Raw genomic sequence first — 22546 nt, 5'->3', positions numbered from 1 at the left:
AAACGCCCTATCCACTGGGCTATTGCTCCAGCTGCAGGAGATGGCCTTTTAGGTGGGACTGGAGGGGGCAGTGTGGGTTTAGAGAGTGGCAGAGGGGTTATTAGAAGCACTTGATGCTATGGGGAATGGGGCAGGTCATGCTTCTGGAGCTAAGTCAAGTGGTATCTTAAGAATACATGAGCTCTGGGGCTGGAGCAATAGCACAGCGGGGAGGGCGTTTGTTTGCCTTGCATGCGGCCAATCCAGGTTCAAATCCCAGCATCCCATATGGTCCCCTGAGCACCGCCATGGGTAATTCCTGAGTGCAGAGCCAGGAGTAACACCTGTGCATCGCTCGGTGTGACCCCCCCAAAAAAAAGAATACATGAGCTCAGTATTTCATGCAAAAGGAGAAATGAGGACATGCGTGTACCTTTAAGCCCTGGCAGTTTCTCAGGCTGAGCTAGGTGAGTACAGCGTGAGGGTCTAGGTGCTGCCACACAGATGCACAGCACAGCCACTGGTGTTGGAAACCAGAGTTCTGTGTTAGACGCTGCCTGGGGTGCTGCCCCGGCAAGAGTCCTATAGCTGCCATATCTCTGCTCCTGACCCTGGAAGAATTTCCCCTTGAGAACGCCCTTTACATTTGTTGATCCTGATAAATTAACACCCTCAGAGAGGTAAAGTCTAGGATAGATCTAGAGAGTTAGGCACCTACCTGGTAATGTTCTCCTGATGATTACTGGTTCTCGTAAATACTGTATGTGGAGAGCAGTTAGAGCTCCACAAGGCTACTTATTTTCTCTTATTTCTCTCCTTAATCTTTGCAGCATCCCTGCTTCAGGCCTGTCCACTCCGGGCTGGTCCCTGTCAACTGGCGCCCAGACAGGAACATGAAGCAGTAGGAATGTCTGATGTTGACTATAATTGGGAAAACCCCGACAAACTTTGAGGACCCAGAACTGAAGGAGCAGGCTCGATTCCTGCTGAAATAAAGCAGGTGGAGCTCCAAGGGTGTACTCTGGGGGTCTGCTGACCAGGGTGGTAACGGGGTGAAGTACTTATAGGAGGGGGACAGAGCAAACAGATATAGGGCCCCCACTGAGGGATTCTGGTTCCCAGCAAGAGGTCAAGAACCCAACAGACTCAAAATCCTTGATCTGTGAACATAGACCAATTCCAGGCCACCAGCCTATTAAATGTGGGACATGATGGCCCAAGGTGGCCTTTCAACTTCAACCCAAGACCACACTGCCTGAGAACACCCAGACCTCTGCTCATCTCCCAGCTTCCCCAGACAACTTTGGGGACAGAACCCAGGGCTCCCACTTACCCACGAGGCAGGAAGAGGCAGCAACCATCAAGAGACCTAACTCTCACTTAAGACTTCACGCCAGTCTGGGGTGGGGGCGGTGCTAGGGAAAACCACTAGGCTGTCTTGGCATCCCACCACTGCCCAGAGTGCTGCAGGGTATCATGCCCACTTTACAAGAAGAAACCGAGCCTGGAGGTGGCTCTCAAGTTATGGGAAAAACCCCAGCTGCCCTCTGCCTTCTCCACTGCAACCTGGGGGGCTGGGCAGGAGCACACCCCAAAGGTACAGGGTCAGGGTCTCCTTACCTGGGTCCTGCAGCCTGTTTCCTGTCTGCATCCCGCCTAGTGGGGTTCCTGTGGCTGGCCCAGCAGCTCAGCTCAGCTCTGCAGGAGGGAGGCCCAGCCCCCCACGCCTGCCGACTGGGACCCATGCATATTTGATGATGTCTATTATTCCTGTTTTGTCTCTGGAAAGGAGCCGGAGCAGGTGACAGAGGAGCGTGGAGCAGCCTGCAGAGCTGGGCAGTGGCCCTGCTCCACACCCAGCTGGCTCAGAACCCCAGGGAGTGCTTCACTGTCCTGCAGCCCAGCGGCCAGCAGCACTCAGAACCAGAAGCGCTCTTTCCGTTAGGGCTCCCCCAGGAACCTTCCCACTCGGCAGTCTCCGGCTGTGGTTCAAATCCCAGCCCTGCACTGACAGGCTGTAGGAGGGTGGCTGCTTCGAGGGGCCCAGGAATCCCTGCTGCCAGCCGGTACCATCTGAGGCCTGTCCCTCCTGTGAAGCTACCCTCCACCCTGCTGAGAATCAGCCCACACACTCTGGCAGTCAGGTCTGGCCTCAGGAGGGGCCATATCTGGCGCTCCCCTCTGCAAGCCCACCACTGCAAGTTTAGCTCTGGAAGAGCCCATCCCACAATCTCCCCTGGACCCCAGGGATGGGCCTGCTCTGATTCCTCTCACTCTGATCACCAGGCTTAGCCTAACCAAATCTGGCAACCGAGCTCAGCAAATACATAAAAATTCTCCCTTAGCCTGACCAAGAATCATTTTTATCTTTTATTTGAGAAAAAAATTTAAGAGATCAAAGGGCTTAGATAAAAACAAAACAAATGCAGAACTTAAGCTCCACAGTCCCGCCTTAAGTGTCTGCACGGGGTCTGAACTGAGGTGGGCAGGGAGGCCCTTGGGGACACTTCTAGACTGTTCAGGCTGTGAGGGCGGGCACTGGACCTAAAGCCTCTAATGTCTGGTTCCACCAGGCAGATCCTGAGTGTGTTGGGGTGGTCTTTTATCCTGGGAAGCCCTTTCCCAACTGCCAGAGAAGCTGGCAGGGCTGGGGGGCTAAGGTGTCCCCACAGCAATGACTGTCACCTTCTGGGCACCAGGCAGGCCAATCTGCACCCCAGCCCGGGGCCAGTCATGTCTCTGAAGGAGGCTCCGTGGGGGCAGGCAACACAGCTGGCTTCCTCAGTGGAGCACAGTCCCAGAGCGCCAACCTTAGAACCCCCATCTAATGCCCTCAGTGCAAACGTGTTGCCCAGTGCTTTGCCTAGTGCATCTCCCCCTTCCATCCCTCTGCCCCAACACTCTTCATCCTCGGCCCGCTGAAGAAACGTCTGCCAACAGGAGATACTCGAGAGCTCCTTTATGGGGTGGGTTTGTATTTTCCCTGTTTGGACTTGGGCAGCCCCCATCAGGTCCAACTCCTCATGAAGAGGTGTGGGGGGCAGTAGGAGCCCCTACTTCTTGACAATCTGGATGACGTCCTCATGCTCCATAGTGTGGGTCAGGCCTACCCGCTGTGGGCTGTACTTGGTGCTGGTGCCCTGGGTGGGAAACACAGGCAGAAGAAACCCATCAGCCACCACACCCACCAGGCCAAGGACGTAGAGGAAGGGGTGTGTGTATGAGGGGATGGTGAGGTATGAAGGCAAGTCTAAAAGGGAGACCCAGCACAGGCAACCCCCACAGGCCTCAGAGAGCAGGACTCTCCTGCTGCATGGCCATCCATGACCACAAATAGGGCCCCCACCCTCCTTAGCATGCACGTGCCACCAAATCACACACACACACACACACACACACACACACACACACACACACACACGGCCCCAGAGGGAAGGAGAGGGACACTGCAGAGATGGGTGAAGGCCCCCCTCTGCCGTGGAACCCAGGGGCTGTGCCAGGTCCAACTCCAGGCCCGCCTCCTGCCCAGAGACTCACCCACACCAAGGCGTACTTGAACTGGCTGGCGAGCGAACGGTGGATGCGGTGGCACTGCAGGGTAGGGAGAGACGGGATGACAGAATGAGGTTTCACTCTGGCTTTGGGCAGGTACCCTCCGGGGCCCATGCTCAAGCCACACAGCCCTGCCGATGTTCTCCTGCTCTACTTCTAGGTCTTCTGGGGGCTGTGACCAGCATCAGGATGTGACCCACAGTTCCTGGACCCAGCTGTCGTGCCCCTGCCTATCTGCCTGAACAGTCCTGGCACAGGCTCCAGCTCACCGTCTCTTAATACCCTCCGCACATCACATCTTTCAGAACCTCCCTACCCCGCAGACAGCCACATGCCCTGGCATTCCTGGGGTTTATAGGCAGTGGAAGGAGGCTAGAGGGATGACCAGCTCTCCCTAAGAGTGTAAACCGTTGGCTACTTGGTGCTGCCTGGCTGAGGTACAGGCAGTGGGGAGAGCAGGAGGTGCCACATCTCCTGCCTCCTGCCTCCTGCCCTAATGCCTTTCCAGGCTGCTCAGAAGCTACGTACCTCAGCCTGGTGGGTGTGCGGAGGGGTGGAGCCCAGGTTGGGGCCTGCAGGAGCATTTTCTCGAGGGCTGGAGAAGAGGGCTCTATGGACTGGGGTGCACACTTTGCATGCGAGAGGCCCAGATTCGATCCCTGGTTCCCACATGGTCACTGCTGGGAGTCATCCCTGAGCACTGAGCTGGGAGCAGTCCCTGAACACAACATGGTCCAAAATACCAAAAAACAAACATGCCCCAAACATTTCCCAAGTGTAACAGAAGGTTGGTCTGCCTCAGATCTCAGGCTGAGCGAGGAGCCTTGAAGCAGAAGCGTGTCACAAGGACAGCGTGTAGATACCCACACAATTGTCCCAACATTCGCTGTCTGCTGAAACAGAATGCAATCTAATGTCCCCAAAGTCAGAACCAGTCTGCACAGGGACTTTATATCTTATTCAGTTTGCCCAACAGTAACAAAACTCAACCCCTGGGGCAACATCTAGAGTAGAATCCACACCGCAGGGATCCTCTCAGCACCCTGGGCACGCAGCGGGGCTGGGGTAGGGTCAAGCCTTGGAACAGATGAAGCATCTTCACGCTGCTATCACAGGCCCCTCTGCGCCCTGCACCTCTGACAGTAAAGCCTATCAAGCAGCCATTTACCTTGCAGCTCACTCCTCAGGGGTCAACGTGCCTGTCAAAGGCCCTCCCACATCCTGTCGGCTCTCTCTGAGTACAGCCGAGCCTGGGTTGGGCACACGGAGGAGTCTGTGACTCCTGCACAGGACGCTGAGGACAGGTCTGGCTGACAAGCAGAACGGAGGAGCTCAGTTTACCTAATTCCAATGGTTTCTCTACCAGCATTCATGGCACCTGGAAGCAGAGGTGCCCTGGGAGAGAGACATCTATGGAGCGGCCACTGGGAGGGAGGGAATCCCTGAAGATGAAGTCCAGGCCCAGGAGCAAGACCCCAGGGTCCTTTCCAACCTGCCGACCTCTCCTGTGGCTCCAGCACATGCTGCCTCTGACCCTCCCAGCCCCAGATGACAACAGAAAACACCCCCTCACTTTGGCTCCTGCCACCGGGCATCTGCACCTATAGTTCCCAGAACAGCTTCTCCCGCTCACTCCTGCTCTTCTGCCAGGAGTGGGACTTCTTTTGGGAAGGAACTGAGGCACAGTATGCATGAGGCATTGAAAGGCAGCCTGGGCTGGGGTGTCAGGATATGGGAGCAGGAAAGGGCAGGCCACACTGCAGGCAAAATGGAGGGTTGGGCAGGCAGCAGGCACTAATGACTGGGTGACAACTTTGAGCCCCCACGGGCATGGGTAACTGTGGCTTGGAGCACTACATCCCTGCAGCTCTAGGAGGTTGCTGGACACCCACCCAGGGTCAGGCAGCACCCCAGAACTTCACATGCCCGACCACCCCCAACTGCGACAGGGGTGCAGACTCCCTCTCTGACAGGAAAGGATTCAAGAGGCGACCCAGCAACAGAGTATCACCCAAGAGCCAGCAGGGGCCAGAGACCTTCAGGCAGCACCCCTGCACCCCACCTAGGCAGGTCTCGTCCACTCACCACATGCTCCACAGAGGCCCCCTTCCGGAGGATGATGGCATCCGAGAAGTCTGGCCTCTCTACAGGGAAAGATGGGGGTTGGGGGCAGAGTGGTCAAGCACATCCACAGCCCCACAGTTCTGTGTGCCTTCCACAAGGGCACAGTGGCCCTCTGGCTCTGTGGGTACCCTCGCAACCCATCGCACACTATGTTCTACAACCTCCACCTCAATGCAGGAGGAACCAAAGTGAAACTTGAGCCTGGAACTCCAGCATCACCCATGAGAGCCCCAGGGGGATGAGCCAAGACATTTGGATTTTACTGGCAAGCTGTGACAGCTGTAGGGTCCCAGTCAGGGACCACACTGCTCCCTCTGCTGCCAAGATCAAGTGTCTCTGACAGTGGGGAACTCAAGGAAAGGCTACCTCACTGCCCCAACCCACCCCCACAGCTGCCAAGGTCACTAAAGTCACTCTAGACCAGTACCCCCAAACTTGGCATTCTTTGCTCTAAGGGCTCAGGCCCACCCCTCCCGGCTGGGGCAGTGGGGTAGTGCAGGTTCTGAGATAGAAGAAAGACTCAGGTGGGTAGACAAGCTGGTCAACGGTGGGCCTGGGCAGGCAGTGGGCCTTGGGTGCCAGCTACAAAGAGGGGGAGGCCCAACTCACGCCCTCTCTTCTTGGTATAGATGCAGGTCAGAGCCAGATACTCCCAGAGCATCTCGAGTAAGTAGTCCAGGTTCAGCTTCATGCCGCAGCTGCAGAGGGGGAAGAAGGTCAGTCCAGGGCTCGTGGGTCCAGGGCTGGGGGCCCTGCTGGGGCAGAGGAGTGTCTCTCTCCGGCTGGACAAGGCACCCAGGCCAGTGTGGCCCAGTTGGTACACTGTGGGAACCATGTCTGCAGTTTTGTTCTGTTTTTAGTTTTTGGATCACATCCGGTGATGCTCAGGGGTTACTCCTGTCTCTACACTCAGGAATCACTCCTGGTGGTGCTCAAGGGACCATATGGGACTCTGGGAACCGAACCTGGGTCAGCCATGTGCAAGGCAAGCAGCCTACCAGCTGTACTATCGCTCCAGCCCCCATGTCTGCAGTTTTGATGAGTTTAACACCTCTAGTTGTTGATTGTGTCACACCCCAGAATGCTCAACCCTTCTCCGAGGTCCCAGCTGTGCTCCATGGAGTGCACACATCCCAGCCAGGGACACAGCCGCTTGCTCTGAGAATACAGGACTGCGGGGCAGACTGTGCAGGGAGCTGAGGGGGCTCCCTTCAGGCGCCCTGACTGCACTGTGGGCTAACCCGAGAGGTGTCCTGATTTCTAGAGCTGCTATGCAACAGCTGGGAGCACTCTCCTGCCCTGGCGAACACTGCTCTGCTGCTCCCAGCAGCCGCAGGCACTGCCCAGATGTCCTTAAGACCAGGACCCCTCCCTGTCACAGGAACAGTCACCCTAACCTGGGATCTGAGCATCTGGCTCCAGCTGGAAAGCCACTCAGATCTGTCCGCACTCAAGCAGGATGCACAGATGGGCAGGGAGTGAAGGAGTCAGCGGCAAGCAGAGCGGGCTGCGGGCTCCCAGGAGACCTGCGCTCTGTCCTCTGTCCCACAGAGGGCATCAGGAGCGCTGGCAGTCACTCGGGGCTTCTGGGACACACGATTACCTACGAACCAGGGACTCTTAACCATTCCTGACCATTTTCCTACAAAAATGAAATCCGGTTTCCTTCACCAGCCCTCCACCCCTACCTGTCCTGCCACACTGAGTCAGAGCAGACAAGGCCCAGGAGATGTCTCCGGCCCCGAGTCACTGCGGGGCCTGGGCCTGGCCCTATGGCTGGCACACCTGGTCCAAGACACGAGGAGAAAGGACGCCAGAGCGGCTGGAGGGGAGGAGTCTCACCTGATGACAACGCTGTTGGGTTTTCGGGCCAAGCGGTCCACTTCTTCCATGGAAATTTGGTCAATTTTGTTGTAAACCTGGGGTTAAAACCATGAGGGTAGGTGTCGGGGAAGAACAGGAATAAAGATGTACAGGAAAACCCCAGTTCCCCACCCCCAAACTTTTCTGACATGGCCTAGTCAAGAATTTGAGGGATGTGTGTGTGTGTGTGTGTCCGTCTGTCTGTCTGTGTGTGTCTGTGGCGGGGCGGGGTGGGGGGGGGATACAACTGTGTCCCCAGGGAAAGACTGAGAGGCCTGGAGCTGCCAGCACCTCCAGGAGGCTGGGCTCAAACTCCAGACCAAGCTAGACATGTCTGCCACGATTTGAGCAGGCGCTGGGGGGAAGGCTGGGGATGGGGCTATGGTTTCAGGCTCTCCCTCTTCGTAGAAGCAACTACCTGTGAAAAGGCCTCTCCCACCTCCCACAAATACACAAGCATGGGGCTGGGGAGCTGGCTCCACTCACATACAAGCAGGGCATGTATACACGGTTGCCCACGATCACGTCGATGAACTCATCTGGGGAGCAGTCCTCTCGGAAGAGCACTTCTGCATTGAAGATCTCTGGGGGATGTGCTAAGGATAACCCATGCCCCAGCAGTTACTGCGGCCTTCACGGAGACTCCAAAATATCAGAAAAGGGACATTGGAACTGATCTGTTTGTGAGGTTTATTAACAAGATTTTAAAGTTTGGGAGCGCCTCCTTCCCTGTCCCCTCCCCATAGTGGAATCATCACTGTATCACTGTATCACTGTCATCCCATTGTTCATCAATTTACTCGAGTGGCACCAGTAATGTTTCCATTTGTCCCAGTCCTGAGATTTTAGCAGTCTCTTCTTACTTGTCTTTCCCAACGATTGGAGGCTCTTTTCAGGGTCAGGGGAATGAGACTTGTTATTGTTACTGTTTTTGGCATATCGAATACGCCACAGAGAGCTTGCCAGGCTCTTTCGTACAGACGGGATACTCTCGGCAGCTTGCTGGGCTCTCCAAGAGGCATATATTTTTATTTCCCTCTATGATGATGTGTCACGCGGCCACTTCCATAGCATATGAAAATATCCATTCATGGGTGCAGTGGGGAAAGCACTTGCCATACTGCGTTTGATCCACAGCCCCGCCAGGAGGGATCCCTGAGCAGAGCCAGGAGTAAGTCCTGGGCACAGTGTGTGTAGCAACAAACCCACCCATCTGCATCTCAGACAGAACTCGGAACGCCAAAGCCTTGGGATTCCAGAGATGCTGTACGCACCGTCAGACCCCCGGGTGCTCTCTCTGGAGTCCTACCCACAATCCACCAGGGCATGCTTCCCCCACCCCCACTCCTGCCCCCTTTTCCTGCCTGAGGGAACTAATCACCAACACAGTACTGTCAGCACCCCAGGCCGCAGGACAGCCTGGGACCGGGGAGTGGGGAGCCAGGAACACAGGGGCACAGGGATGCCTGCAGTCCCTCATGCCCTGAAGGGACCTGCCTGCTCTTTCCGGAAGGATACTGTACTCATGAAGGATCAGCTGCACCAGCTTCTCTGAGCACTGAGTCAGCGTGACCGTGGAGTTGAAGGAGATGCCACCTCCTTTCTTGGGCTGGAGGAGCAGAGAGGAAAGGATAGCTGCTGACAACCAACCAACCAACCAACCAACCAACCAACCAATGGTGCAGTGGCTGTCCATGCGACCACCCCAGGCGTGAGGGCCTCACCTTGAAGTAGATGTTGGGCTTGTGCTTGTTAAGGCGGATGCCCACTGACTCCAGCTCCTTCTCCAGCAGGGACCTGGCCGAGTTCCCACAAGCCTTCACTGGTGCCCGAGGCTGGTCTCAACGCTGCCACGTTCCACGGGAAGACCCAGCTTTCTAGGACACTACCCCCACTCCCGAAGCCCAGGATGTCCCTTCCCAGCAACACAGAGTAGCAGGATGGAGCCTCTCAACTCTCCGGCAAAAGGTCTGTGTCAGTGGCGGAGCAGGTGCCTGAGGACCCTAGGCCTCTGTGGGCTGCAGCCAGAGCCAGACCACATGCATCAGGCCCTGAAGACTTGAGCTGCTGAGGGGGTTCTTTTCCCCAAACACCCAATTTGGACGGGAGCCTGCAAAGGATGCTCTGGGCCAGCTGTGTTGGGTTGAACCGGTGACAGTCCTGTCATGCCCATGCTCAAGAGGGACCAGCATCCCTCAGTGCACTACGGGGAACTCAGGGACACAGCAGCTGGAGCCTTGGTATGTTAGTGCCACGTCTGGAGGCCTCCCCAAACACATGAGCCACCCCCCACTGCAGCCGCCCCCACCACTGCGAACCTCTGCACCTCTCCCTTGGTGGCATCCAGCATCATGATGACCACGTCAGCCGTGCGCGCCACAGCGATCACCTGCCGGCCACGGCCTTTCCCTGGGCAGGAGGAAGAAACAGTCACAGTGCATGAGGCAGCACCCCAGACTTCTGCCCTCCCCAGCCTACGGAGGACTCTGCAGGGTTGCCCTGAGCTGGGATCTTGCGTGAGTTCTTCTCTGACTGCATGCTAATCTCCTGAAGGAGACTGGTCTGAAAAGGAATGCCGCCCCCATCACCACTACTGCCTCACCTGCCCAGAACTGCTCTCTAGGAAACAGAATCATCATTCAGCAGGCACGGTGACTGCCTGTCATGCAGCTGACCTGGTCTTGATTCCCAGTCCCCCAATTGGTACCCTGAACCCCACCAGGAGTGATTCCTGAGCACAGAGCCAGGAGTAAGTCCCGAGCACCGCTAGGTATGGCCCCAAACCAAACCACAAAGAGCTGCTCTCTCCTCTCAGAGTCAGCGCCACCTCACAGGGGGACATGGAGGCTGGGCACGATGCCTCTGCAGCCCTGGCCCAGGAGTACCACGGCAGTGCGCTGTCGGGATCTGAACTCCTACCCCTTCTCGCAAACAGCTAGAACCCAACAGAAACAGAGACAGCACTTTAGGAATAGCCACATGATGGCCAGACCCTGGCGCTGTTAGACGACCAGAGAAGATGAGCACGAAGCCATAGTCTTGGAAACCGGGGAGAAAAGCTGCAGAACCAGAACCCAGGTGGCGAGGTGCCAACTAGGTCCGTTCTTGCTCTTCTGCTAATCAGACCTGGTCAGGGCCACTGGCCAGCAATTCCCTCATGGGCAAGCCCATCCCCAGGCCCCCATTCACTGGCGGGGACGGCATTACTCCCCACCCCAACTCAAGCCAGCAAGATCTCAGGGGGACGAGAAGGGCAGGGCACAGGAGAGACGGGGAAGCAGGGGAACCCGTAAGGAGGAGGCAGGATGGGGGCACAGAGTGGGTCAGATGCCCTCTACCCTTTGCTTTTCTAACTGCATCCCCTAAGCTGCTGAGTCCTTTGATTTTTTTTTTCTTTTTGGTTTTTTGAGCCACACCTGGCAGTGCTCAGGGCTCACTCTAGCTCTGTGCTCAGGGACCACCCCTGGCAGGGCTCGGGGGATCATCTGAGGTGCTGGGGATTGAATCCAGGTTGCCAAGTGCAAGGCAAACACCCTATCCTCTGTACGATCTTTGTAGCCCCCTGCCAAGCCTTTTGAGGTTTAACTGAGGTACAGGTTAGCACAGAATCTGGACCTTGGAAAGTGCTAACCATGTAGCCACGTGTACCCCAAAATCCCAGGCATTTTACTACATACAACAGCAAAGGCAGGGCCCTGCTGGGAGTGTGGGTGTCCCGACAGCTCGTGAATGAAGCGAAGCAAGAACTCAGTTGGTAACGGTGGCCCTGGGCAAATGAGCTCCCTGGCTCACTTGGTTTCCCTGTCCTGATGGGGGATAGGGGGTAGGTGAGAGGAGGCTCCCAGGACCTTAAAAGGCCAGAGACCCAGAGGTCAGAGGACTGTGAGGGACCCTTCCAAGTCCAACAGCCACATCCAGTTCCCACAGTGAAGCCGAACCCCATGGGGGATGGGGGTCCCAGGCCAGAGCTCCACCATGTCCCCACAATGAGGCCGAACCCGGGAGGGAGATGGGGGTCCCAGGTCAGAGCTCCACTGTGTCCCCCACCACCTCTTCCAACCTTGTGCTGCTCCTTCAATGATTCCAGGAAGGTCCAGAAGCTGGATGTTGGCGCCTTTGTACTGAAATGCAGAAGGGAAAAAGCTTAGGCAAGATGGGGTGCCCCCTCCTAAGAGGTTCTGGACTTGAGGTATCAACAATGGCCTGCACTGAGGGCAGCAGGACACCCGGGGGTGGCATCCTGGCTGAGTCTGAGCCATGTCACTCCCTGTAGCAGAAGAGGTGGGTGGGGACAGGCTCCTGAATTCTCACAAGCCCATAAGACACACTGCTGAGGGGGTTGAAGTGGCAGCACTGCGGAGAGGCGCTTGCCTTGCATGCAGCAGACCATAGGTCAATCCCTGGCACCCCACCTGGTCCCCGAGCCCTGCCAGGTGTGGCCCCCAAGCCAACCAAACAAAAAGACACCCCGTTGAAAGGAACAGCATCCTTCACCATGGGAGCCTGAGGACTCTGGAACTTGGGTTGAGAACCCAGTCCCAGAGCCTCACAGGGAATGGAGGATCTAGCGGAACAACAACGGGTGACAGGCTGGTGTGGCCGGTGGAGCCCCCTCAGGGGGTTCCAAACCACCAGGCTTCTCTGAGGAGTCCCGCAGCCCAAACAGCCATAGGCGCCAGGCCTGACAGCAAAGCAGTTCAGTCAGAGCCTTCCCCCAGGATAACCTGTGCCCCAACTCCCGAGACATGCACGCACACACACACAAACCGTGCACGCACTCACAAACACACACTACACACTCACAACAAGACCCCTCCCCACTCAGACTTTGGCAAACCCATTACCTCGATGACGCCGGGGATGCACGTCAGGGTGGTGAACTCGTAGGACGCAGCCTCGCTGGCGGTGGAGGTCATGAGACTCAGGAAGGTGGACTAGAGAGAAAGGTCACCATGGTAAGGGGTCCCGACTGTTTCCTAGGGGCAGTGGAGGGACCTGCTCACCTTCCCACGGGGATTCAGGATGACGGCTGGGAAAGCCCCCAGTTCAGGCACTGGCTCCACTGTCTCCGAGGCTGGCTCGGCATATCAGGGACAGCGTTTCCATGTGGCTTGCCCTGCCCTCGGTCTGCTAAACCCTCCAGCCCTCATGGGCATCAGAGAACAAGCAACCTTCCTGCTGGACAGAGCAAGCTGAGGGGAAACCGAGCCATGAGAAAGGGAAATGTGCTGTGAAGACGGAAAAGCCACTTGAGGGAGGGAGAGGGAGCAGGAAGGATCTGGAGGGCACTGTGGGGATGGGACCGGCAGGGAGTACACCGCTCTGGGCATGAAACTTCATCCTCTAAAATGCTAAAATTCTAAAAGTGCTAAAATTCTGAAACTGAGGCCTTTTCAAACATCACACGGCTTCACAGCAGATGGCCTCAGAGGGCAGATTTTGGCTTGACTATCGTCACGTTTCGCGGCATTTATTTGGCAGCGCCAAGAGTTGACCCCAGGGCCTCACACGTTGGTGCAAAGCTAATGCAATACTGTTGAGAACATCCTTGGCCTAGAAATGATTATTTGTGGGGGTTTCAGGCCATACCCAGCAATGCTCAGGGTCTGCACCCAACCTGGTACATAGGGACTCCAGGCACCTCTCAGGCGACCATGTGGTACGAGGGCTAGGAGCAGGCCTCCACCTGTGCAAAGCAGGCCCTCCGGCCCTGGTACCAGCCACACAAGTAATGGTTGTTCAAAAACCATTCTTACTGAGCTGCTGGAATTTACACTCACACAAATTATTTCAATGAATGCACAATTTGTCAAATGCCACACGGAATGGGTGGGGTTGACAGGGATACAGTCATTGGCCAGCTGACACCGGCCCCCTTCAAGGCTGCAAGGGGGTTAAAGTCAGGCACTTGGAATACTGAGCCCAAAGTGGAACCCAAGGGGCCAATTAAGCAGAGACAGCACTGGCAGGAGACTCCCGTACCTGATCCCAGCTTGCAATAGGGCCTATTCCTTAGCCCCTCACTGGTAAGGCAGGACAGCTAGGGCTATACCTCCCCCACCCTGCACCCTCAGATCTCAGCATTCCAGAACGGGGAGAGCCAGCCTCCAATCCCCAAACTCCCCTCCTGGGGACCACCTGGAAGCACGGGGACAGAAGGCACGAGTGGGGTCCTCAGGCCCGCACCGACAGGGCCTGGTGGCCTGGAGGGCCATGTCTGTGGAGACACCGAGCATAGCTCCTCAGAAGCCCAGAGGCAGCTCCGTCCCACTGGCCTGAGAACCTGGCTTCCCAGCGGGGCTCCGACACCCAGGGCACGGCCTCTGCCATTTGGGCTTCTCCCTGGGATGAAAGCACTTGGCAGGCTGCAAAGTCAGGGTGAAAGCAAAGCTGAATCCTTTTCTTTCTTATGATGAATCCATCGTAACATGAAAACTCTCTTACCCCCCAGGGAACAGCTGTGAACCCACAATCCTGCTATCCCTCAGGCCACATGCAACCACTGCGACCACGTGTCGTGCCTTTCTGGAGGAACTTTCTTGGGGTCAATAGCTCTTTTGGGGGAACACCAGCTAATAAGGGAGGAAGAATGGAACTAGAAACCTATCTTGGGCTGAGTGATAGTATAGCGGGCAGGTGCTTGCCTTGCATGCAGCCAACCCAGGTTTGGCCCCCAGCAAACCATATGGTCTCCTGTGCACCTCCAGGAGTAATTTCTGAGTGCGGAGTTAGGATTACAGGATCAAGCCTTTAGCACAGCTGGGTATGTCCCAAAAAGCAAAACACAAACCAAAAACAAATAACCCCCCCAAAAAACCCAATCTGTTTCATACCACTCATCAGCCCCCACACTTGGCAGTTCAGCCAAAATCTCTACAAGTGCACTGACAGGGCCTGGGATCTTCTAAGAGGCTGAAGCTAAATTCCCTTAGTGTCATGTCATTATGCTCCCATTTCAGAGAAGCACTGAGAGGGGTTGACCTGATAAACTGCAAATGAAGTACTAGAAGCTGCAGAGGGCCCAGTTGCAGTTTCCAGTATCTTTTGTAACTTGCATTTACTTCAATTTTCTCATCTTGGTTCAATTATTACTCCGACAATTACTAAGCTGATACTGGAGTCCCCACACCCACACCAATAAAGACGATGCACTCAGCTGGCTCTGAACCCTAAAAACCCAGCAGGGCTTGGAGTGTTCTCCGAGACTAAGCACTTGCTTGCCCTGAGGAAGGGATGCTGCTGATTCTGAAGCGAAACCTTGTCCCAGACAGCAGCACGGCCCATGCGGGGCCAGGAGCCCAAAATGTTTTTAGCTGCCTCCTGGTGGAGTCAGCTTGTACTTTTCTGGAGGCTGACAGGTGGGATTTGAGACCACAGGCGCCATGTCCCCTTTCAGGGTCGCTTTCTCCACGACAGTAGCTCTTCTGTGCAGCGCTGTGTCCACGACAGCACTGGGGCTCGTAGTGGCCCGGCACTAACCCTGGAAGACAGGGAAGGACTCAAGTGGGGCTGCTGACATGGGTTCTAGAAGGCTGAAATGAGAGGTATGGTGGCTAGGCCAGAGAGCTGGCTCAAAGGCAGGAGTGCACGTCTTTCATGAAGGGGCTATGGATCACCCTCAGGACAGCAGGGTGACCCCCATGCAGGGATGGAACAGCTTGAAAACAAACAGGAAACAGAGATGAGGTAACTCTTCTCTGAGCGTAGCAGAGGCCCATGGACAATGCAGGTGACATTCCATTTCATTGTTATGTCCACATCCATGGGGTGGGGGTAAGAGAGCAAAGCACTCTCCACCCACCCGTGTCATACCTGTGATATGGTACGACAGAGGGAGAAACAAAGTAGAATATACTCTGCAGTCTGCAGCAAACACTTAGGAACTGGTAGCTGTAATCATCTACTCCTGAGTTGGCTAGAAGAACGCGTTGACTATAGATTTCTCTGGCAGAACTGATTTAGAATCTGCTTGCCTAGGAAAGGCCCAGATGGATAGTAGGCCACATCATGTAAGGCACCTGCCCTGAACCAGGTCAGGCCAGAGCATGTAAGGCACCTGCCCTGAACCAGATCAACCCAGGTTTGATCCCCTGCAACCTCTATGGTTCCCAAGCTCGACTAGGAGTGATCCCTGAATGCAGAGCAAAGAGTATGCCCTGAGCACCAGCGGGTGTGACCCCCAAACCAAAACAAACTGATCCACATTGGGCCAGATAGTGCAGAAAGTAGGCACTTAACCTGGTTACAACTGGTCCCCTAAGCACCACCCAGGGGTCACTGCTAAGCACAGAGCCAGGAACAGTTCCTGAGCACTACTGGGTACAGACAGCCCAATCCAACCTTCAGCCCCTCCCCCCAAATCCTAAAGTAACAGCTACTCTGCAAGCACCCAGTCTCGGCTGCCTGCCACTGTCTGCGCAGCTTCTCTGGGCCCCCAACTCCCACACAGTGCCCCCAAATCCACATGGCAGCTCCAGCGACCAACATCAGCCAGTGCCCAGATCTTGGTCCTCAGGACCGGCACTCTCTGACAAAAGGAAGCGTGGCTCCCTGGACAGATGGCCAATTCGAGACCCAGGAGAGGACCGCACTAGAGGGGCTGTAGCACCCTGCGGGGCGGGGCAGAAAATGAGGAAGCTGCAAATGCCCAATGGGAACAACACGTGCCAAAGAATCTGGAAAGCGTGCCAACCTAGAGTGAGCTGAGCAACAAATAACAGGCTGCGATAATACTCAAAGAGCAAACAAAACTGCCCAGGAGACCATGCTGCTATAAATAACTAAAATAAATGCAAGAGAAGAGACAAAGCTCTTATGTAGAGAATTCATGTGCTTACTCTGCCTTGCCCTGCAAGGTGGCAGCACCAAATCCCCACCCGCCCTCTGAGGGCTGTACACAGTGACAGAAGCTTGAAGGACAGCGTGGAGGGGAGGAACCAGCAGACTGTGGCCAGGCGACCAAAGTCAGCATCAAAAGGGATGTCAGGGGCTGAGTGACAGTACAGCATAAAAGAGTCTTGCATGTGGCCATCCCAGGTTTGATTCCCAGCACCACATATGTTCCCCTCAGCATTGCCAGGAGTGATCCCTGAGTGCAGAGTATGCCCCGAGGACTACTGAGCGTGATTCCAAAGCCAAAATAAATAACACATTAAAAAAAAAATATTCCTCTTAGTCAATAAGGTAGTACGTGCCTAGCACGTGGCCTAACGGAGCTAGGTGCCCAACACTATATATGGTCCCTGACCCCACCAGGAACCCTGAGCACAGAGCTAGAAGCAAGCCCTGAGCATAGTTGTTTATTATGGGCCACCCCAGCCTGCTCGGGGCTAACCTTGGCTCTGTGCTCAGGGATTCCTCCGAGTGGTCCTTGGGGGAACATTTGTGGTGCCGGGGATTGAACCACATCTCAGTCATCCTTTCCCCTGAACACAGCAGTGAACGACCATTCCTAGGTCTCGCGCTCCCACTCCCCCTTTCTGGATATTCTTTCTAAAGGGCTCACCAAGCCCCCAACCTGCTAAAGTTTGCTAAAGCATCTGCTCACTCAAGTCCCGTTTATCCAACTGAGGGCGACATAAATAAACATGGGCTGTTTGAAAATAAATGTCTTTACGATTGAGGTTCGTTTCATTTTGTTTTGTTTTGGCTTTTTGGGTCACACCTGCTGATGCCCCGGGATTGCTCCTGGCTCTGCACTCAGGAATTACTCCTGGTGGAGCTCAGGAACATATGGGATTGTGGCAGTTTGAACCCACGTAGGCCACATGCAAGGCAAACACCCTACTCGCTGTGCTACTGCTCCAGCCCATGGCTAATTATTGTAAATTATTTGTATACCTTTTTATATACCTGGGACACATAAAAATTCCTTGGGCATGAGGCAGGAGTGATAGTATAGCAGGCAGGGCGTTTGTCTTGCATGCAGCTGACCCAGGTTCAATCCCTAGCACCCCATATGGTTCCTGAGCACCGCCAGGAGTGATCCTTGAGTCAGGAATAACCCTGAGCACTCTCAGTGGTGGCCCCAAAACAAAACCTAAAATTCTCTAGGTGCAAGTGGACAAAGGTGAAGAAGCCCTTCTCTACTGCAGCCTTCCTGGGGCTTCTGATGCACACGGGCGGTCTCTGAGCTCCCCATCCCCCCCACAGCACTGTGTCGCTTACTGTACCCTCTCCCCAGACAACAGCAGTGACTATGGCAGGGCTGGAGCTGTGTGGCACAGTGCCGGCACGCCGGGAGGCAGAGGCCAGTGGAGTGAGCTCTGAGGGAGAGAAAGGCCACTCTGCACGTTAGGGTCAGGGGTGAGCCCTGAGCCCGGGGGACGGGCACTGGCTGATGGAGAGCCGACCACCAGAAGAGGCGTGGACAGGAGTGTAAGGGGAGGTGCTGCCCTTCCCCCACCCACACCGACCATCACTGACCTTACCCACAGAGGGGAATCCAATCAGCGCCACACGGGCATCCCCCGACTTCATAACATCGAAGCCCTCTCCTTTGGAGGAGGCGGATTTGGACGGCTCCAAGAGCTGGGCTCGGTACTTTGCAAGTTTGGCTTTCAGCAGGCCCAGGTGATACTCTGTGGCTAAAGGACAGAAGCAGAGCAGTAGGTAAGCAACAGGGATATCCAGGCTTGGGGGATGGAGGCGGGGTCTCCCCTAAAACCCAGTGCTAGTCAGAAACATGGCAACAACAACTGTCCCCTAAAATAAAAGGGGTGTTACAGAATCTTCACCGTGAAAGAAATCAGGGCTGAGAATCAGGGCCCCAGGTAACCAGGTCCATGGCATTGTTTCGGCTGATCCATCAACCCTCCCTTTTATTGTCTACTTTCAGTCCCAGTGGCTTTCTTTTTGTTTCCTCAGAATATCTGACCTCATTCCTGCCTCAGGACCTTTGCACTTATTGTTTCCTCCATTTCAATGCTATCATCTCAGGGCTGTACCTCTGTAACATTTGAGGGTTGCTCAAATGCCGCCTTTCAGAGGCCTTACAGAGCTTAAAAGCCTATATAGGGTGTGGGGGACAGAGAGACAGTACAGCAGGTAGGGTACTTGCTTTGTACATGGCTGATCTGGGATTGATCCCCGACATCCCATATGGTCCCTAATGCCCACCAGGAATGATCCTTAAGCATAGAGCCACCAGTAAGCCTTGAGCACCACTGGGTGTAGCCCCAAACCTGCCTCTGCCACCCTGGAGGGGGTGAGGGAGAGCCTCTGTGGGAACCCCATTGTCATTACTGTCCATTTCACTTTGCAAGAGTTAATGTGGTGTATTGATTCCTAACCTGCAAACCCGAGACATTAACGACTACACTGGCTTCACTGAAGCTTAAGGGAAAGACTGAGAGGACCGAGAGGGGCTCGCAGCATAGAATGTGTGTGGGTTTGGGTTGGACTCCTAGCACTGAGGGAGGAAACGAGCACCAGAACAGCGACTGCACCTAGTGCGCACACGGTAAAACCTGGTTATCATCTCCACCTTCCTACCCATAGGCCCCCTTCTCTCCCCGAACTCCTGGCCCCTGATCTGATGCAGTGTGCACACAGATCTTACCGTTACTAGAAGTTAGCTCATTTCTTTCCTTCCTTAACCCAAACAGGGCAAGAAATGGAGCTATCGCAGTCCTAATCTGTTTTCAGAACAGGGCTTGTGCATTTCACATTTTACAGAAACATCTGATAAGTGAATGAGTAAACTCAAGACAGTGAAAAATGGCCAAGAAGGAAATTAAGGCCTCGAAAGCCAGCACAAAGGCTGGGGTGAATGCTCTGCATGTGGGAGGTCCAGGCCAGATCCCGGGTACTACTTGGACCCCTGAGCATTGCCAGGAGTGATCCCCAGGACCAACTTGGGAGCAGCCCTTGAGCACCACTAGGTGTGTCCCCAAACCAAAACCAAAACCATAGACATATGAATTCAGTAGTCAGGCCCACTGTCTGGCTGTCATCCCAGCTCCAGTTTAAAGCACCTCTGAAAGAAAGGACCAAATCTTCAACACCCTCACACCTGTCTCCACCCTGCCAAGGTGGTGCTCATTGCCAGTCTCTCCTAAGCCTCCCTGAAAGAACCCACAGATAATATCCCACAGGGCAGCCAGAGGGAACATCTGTAACAGAAATCGAGGGCTGGAAAGACTGGTTACTGGGCTGAGTGTATATGGGAGTTGGGCTTCCCCTATAATGCATGGCTGGTCCCCAAAACACCATGAACCCCTGAGCACAGAGCTGGGTATGGGCCCAAAGGCAAAACATTTAAACAAAAGATATTGGGGGCTGGAGCAATAGTACAGCGGGTAGGGCATGCAGCCGACCCGGGTTCAATTCCCAGCATCCCATATGGTCCCCTGAGCACCGCCAGGAGTAATTCCTGAGTGTAAAGCCAGGAGTAACCCCTGTGCATGGCCGGGCGTGACCCAAAAAGCAAAAAACAAAAAAATCCCAAAAAATATTAAAGCAGGGGAGAGAGTACAGTCAATAGGGCACTTGCCTTGCATGCAGCGATGTGAGTTCAATCCCCAGCAGCCCATACAGTCTCCTGAGTTTGCCAGGAATGATGCCTGAGCACAGAGCCAGGAGTAAGCCTTGAGCACCGCTGGGTGTGGTGTGGCCCAATCCTCCATCATATTATTATAAAGCAAAAATCAGACCATGTCCTTTTTCTGTTTACTATCCTTCACTCGCTCCTGCTGCCATGAGAACAAAACTAAGACCCTTTCCCAGAACTGCAGGGTCGGCTGTGTGATGGGCTCTCGCCTTTCCTCACTGTACTCCAAGCCCAGACCTCTTTTGGTTTTGAACACGTCAAGTTTGTTCCTGCTGACAGGTCTGTTTATTTGTTGCCAGGAATAGTCTTCCCTAGAAGTGGCCTGGCTGTTCCTTCTGACGCAGCTCTCAGCTCCAACGTATCTTTCTCCCGGTGATCCTTTCTGCCGCAGTGGACCAAGCTCTCACCCAGCCACTTCGCTCTGCTAGACTGGTTTTTCTCCATGGCTTTTGTCACTGGCTAAAACCATCCCACTTGGTTTCTAGTTTAGACTGTCCCCAAGTGAATTCTCCACGGCAGGAATGTGCCTGCAGAGCACATTGCCCTGCGAGCCGAACACAAATCACAGCCTCAACGCAGACTTACAGAATAAGAGCCAGGGGCATAGCACAGTGAGGAGGGCACTTGCCTTGCATGCAGCTGACCTGGGCTGATTCCCAGCATCCCATATGGTCCCCCCAGCACCGCCAGGAGTAATTCCTGAGTGTAGAGCCAGGAGTAACCCCTGTGCATCGCCAGGTGTGACCCAAAAAAGGAAAAAAAAAAAAGATTTACAGAATGAATGAAATACAGAATCTCAGCCGGAACCAAATGAATTTTAGGCCACACCTAGTGGTGCTCAGGACTCCCTTCTGACAGGGTTTGGGAAACTGGGGACTGAGCCCAGGCCCGCCACGTGCAAAGCAAGCCCATGCCCGCTGTGCTACGGCCCTATGGCTCTGGCCCTCCACGACTAAACTGAGCCCCGGAGGAGCAGACACTGAGGCCAGCCGCCAGCACTCCGTGCGTCCTGCTTGGGCAGCCAGACAGGACTCGCAGGCACTGACGGCTCCCGACCAGGACGGTTCTCATCAACACCCCGCCCACAATGCCTCTCGCGCTTGTGCCTCGGCCTCCGCAGTGCTCCTCACCTGGCGTTCCCGCCCCTGAGTCCCACCTCCTCCTGGAAGCCTTCTCGGGAGTCTCCATTTCCCCTTGTCCAGTCTTATTACCTAACTCCGCACTCGGTGTTTACGCGCACAGCTTTATTCTACTTGGTGCCGTGTGTCGCCTGCTTCGCAACACCTCCTAACAACACAGCCGGGGCGGGGGCGCCTGTCACCCCCGTCGGGAGGGAGCAGGGGTTCAAACCCGGGTACAACAGACTCCAGCTCTAGGCGCCCGCCTGCTCCGGGGACTCAGCACGGGGCTCGGAAGTGCTGGGTCCCTGCGGGCCACCCAGGCCCAAATTCCAGCTGGATCGCAGCCCGTGCGGTTTCTCTGCGCCCCGGCCTGGCCTGGGACACTGTCTCTGCAGGGCCGCAGCGCGCCCGGCCCGCCTCGGGCACGGCTCTCCAGCGCTAGCTCCGGCTGCGCCCCCATTTTACAGGCAGGAAAACTGAGGCAGGCGGGAAGGAGCGCCCCGCCGGGCCGCGCCTCACCCTTGTTCTTCTGCGTGCGAGCGATCTCCTTCTCGATCTCCGAGATCTTCTCGAGGATCCCCATGGCGGCGGCCGCCGGCACAGCGCGGCCCTCCCGGAAGCCGCCGGCGAACCCGGTCCCGGTGCGCGGGATTCAGGGTCCGGCGGCGCCCGGGCCCCGGCCACGTCCTCGGTTCCCCCGGCCCGCGCGCGCCCGGCTCGGGCTTAGGTAAGCAGTGCGCCCGCGGGCGGGGGGCGGCCGGGCTCGGCACCCGGGGGCTCCGGTGTCCGCGGAAGAGCCGGGACTCCCGAGGACGAGCGAGGCGCGAGTGTGTCTGTGGACAGTTGCTTCGGGGCTCGCGCCGGGGGCCTGGGGGCGGCGATGCCCGGGGCTGGCTCCTGCTGCACGCGCAGGACTCAGCCCTGGCGGCGCGCGGGGCCCGGGGCGGAGCCCGGGTTGCGTGCCCGGCGAGCGCCCTCCCCGCCGTGCCGTTCGTCTGGAGGGTGGGGAGCTGGATGGGTAGACCCAGCCCGAACACGGCCTGAAGATTCCAGAGAGACAGAAAAGACATCCTCGCAGCTGACCCGGGCTGGGGCCGGGCAGCGGATCCCCGGCACAGCGCGGAGACGGGACTAAGCCCTTAGCACCTGCTGGGGCGGAGGGCAGAAAATGAACATTCTTAGACCGTTGGGAACGCTGGCTTTGGAGAGGGTGTTAGGCGTCGCAGAGTCGCGCAGACAGCTGCGGGGGCCCTGTAGAAGAGTGCCCTGCCTTTCGCAGGTGCGTTCTGCAGGTCGTCGTCGGGCCGTCTTCCTAGGCGCAGGCAGCCCGGCATAGTCAGACAGAATAACCACACGC

The 22546-nt window shown here is 55.9% G+C and overlaps 1 protein-coding gene across 2 annotated transcripts; it reads right to left on the bottom strand.

Annotated features, from left to right (window-relative positions):
• Nucleotides 1–2336: 2336 nt before the first annotated feature.
• On the bottom strand, nucleotides 2337–22125 carry DRG2 (developmentally regulated GTP binding protein 2). Of its 2 annotated transcripts, none has more exons than XM_004612829.3 (13): nucleotides 21709–22125; nucleotides 17944–18104; nucleotides 12363–12452; nucleotides 11579–11639; nucleotides 9837–9927; nucleotides 9243–9315; nucleotides 9037–9127; nucleotides 8005–8102; nucleotides 7498–7574; nucleotides 6265–6353; nucleotides 5617–5675; nucleotides 3517–3570; nucleotides 2337–3119 (listed from the first exon to the last, which is right to left on the bottom strand). In XM_004612829.3, the coding sequence occupies exons 1-13, from the start codon at nucleotides 21770–21772 to the stop codon at nucleotides 3033–3035; spliced, it is 1095 nt and encodes a 364-aa protein (XP_004612886.1). In that variant the 5' UTR covers nucleotides 21773–22125; the 3' UTR covers nucleotides 2337–3032. The 2 variants fall into 2 exon arrangements, with proteins under 2 accessions (XP_004612886.1, XP_054992903.1); XM_055136928.1 differs by lacking the exon at nucleotides 21709–22125 and adding an exon at nucleotides 21199–21681.
• Between the last annotated feature and the right edge of the window lie 421 nt (nucleotides 22126–22546).

Source organism: Sorex araneus, chromosome 4, assembly GCF_027595985.1.
Source record: "Sorex araneus isolate mSorAra2 chromosome 4, mSorAra2.pri, whole genome shotgun sequence".
NCBI lineage: Eukaryota > Metazoa > Chordata > Mammalia > Eulipotyphla > Soricidae > Sorex > Sorex araneus.
The sequence above is the reverse complement of the archived record's forward strand: the minus strand, read 5'-3'. Positions and strand labels throughout refer to the sequence as shown.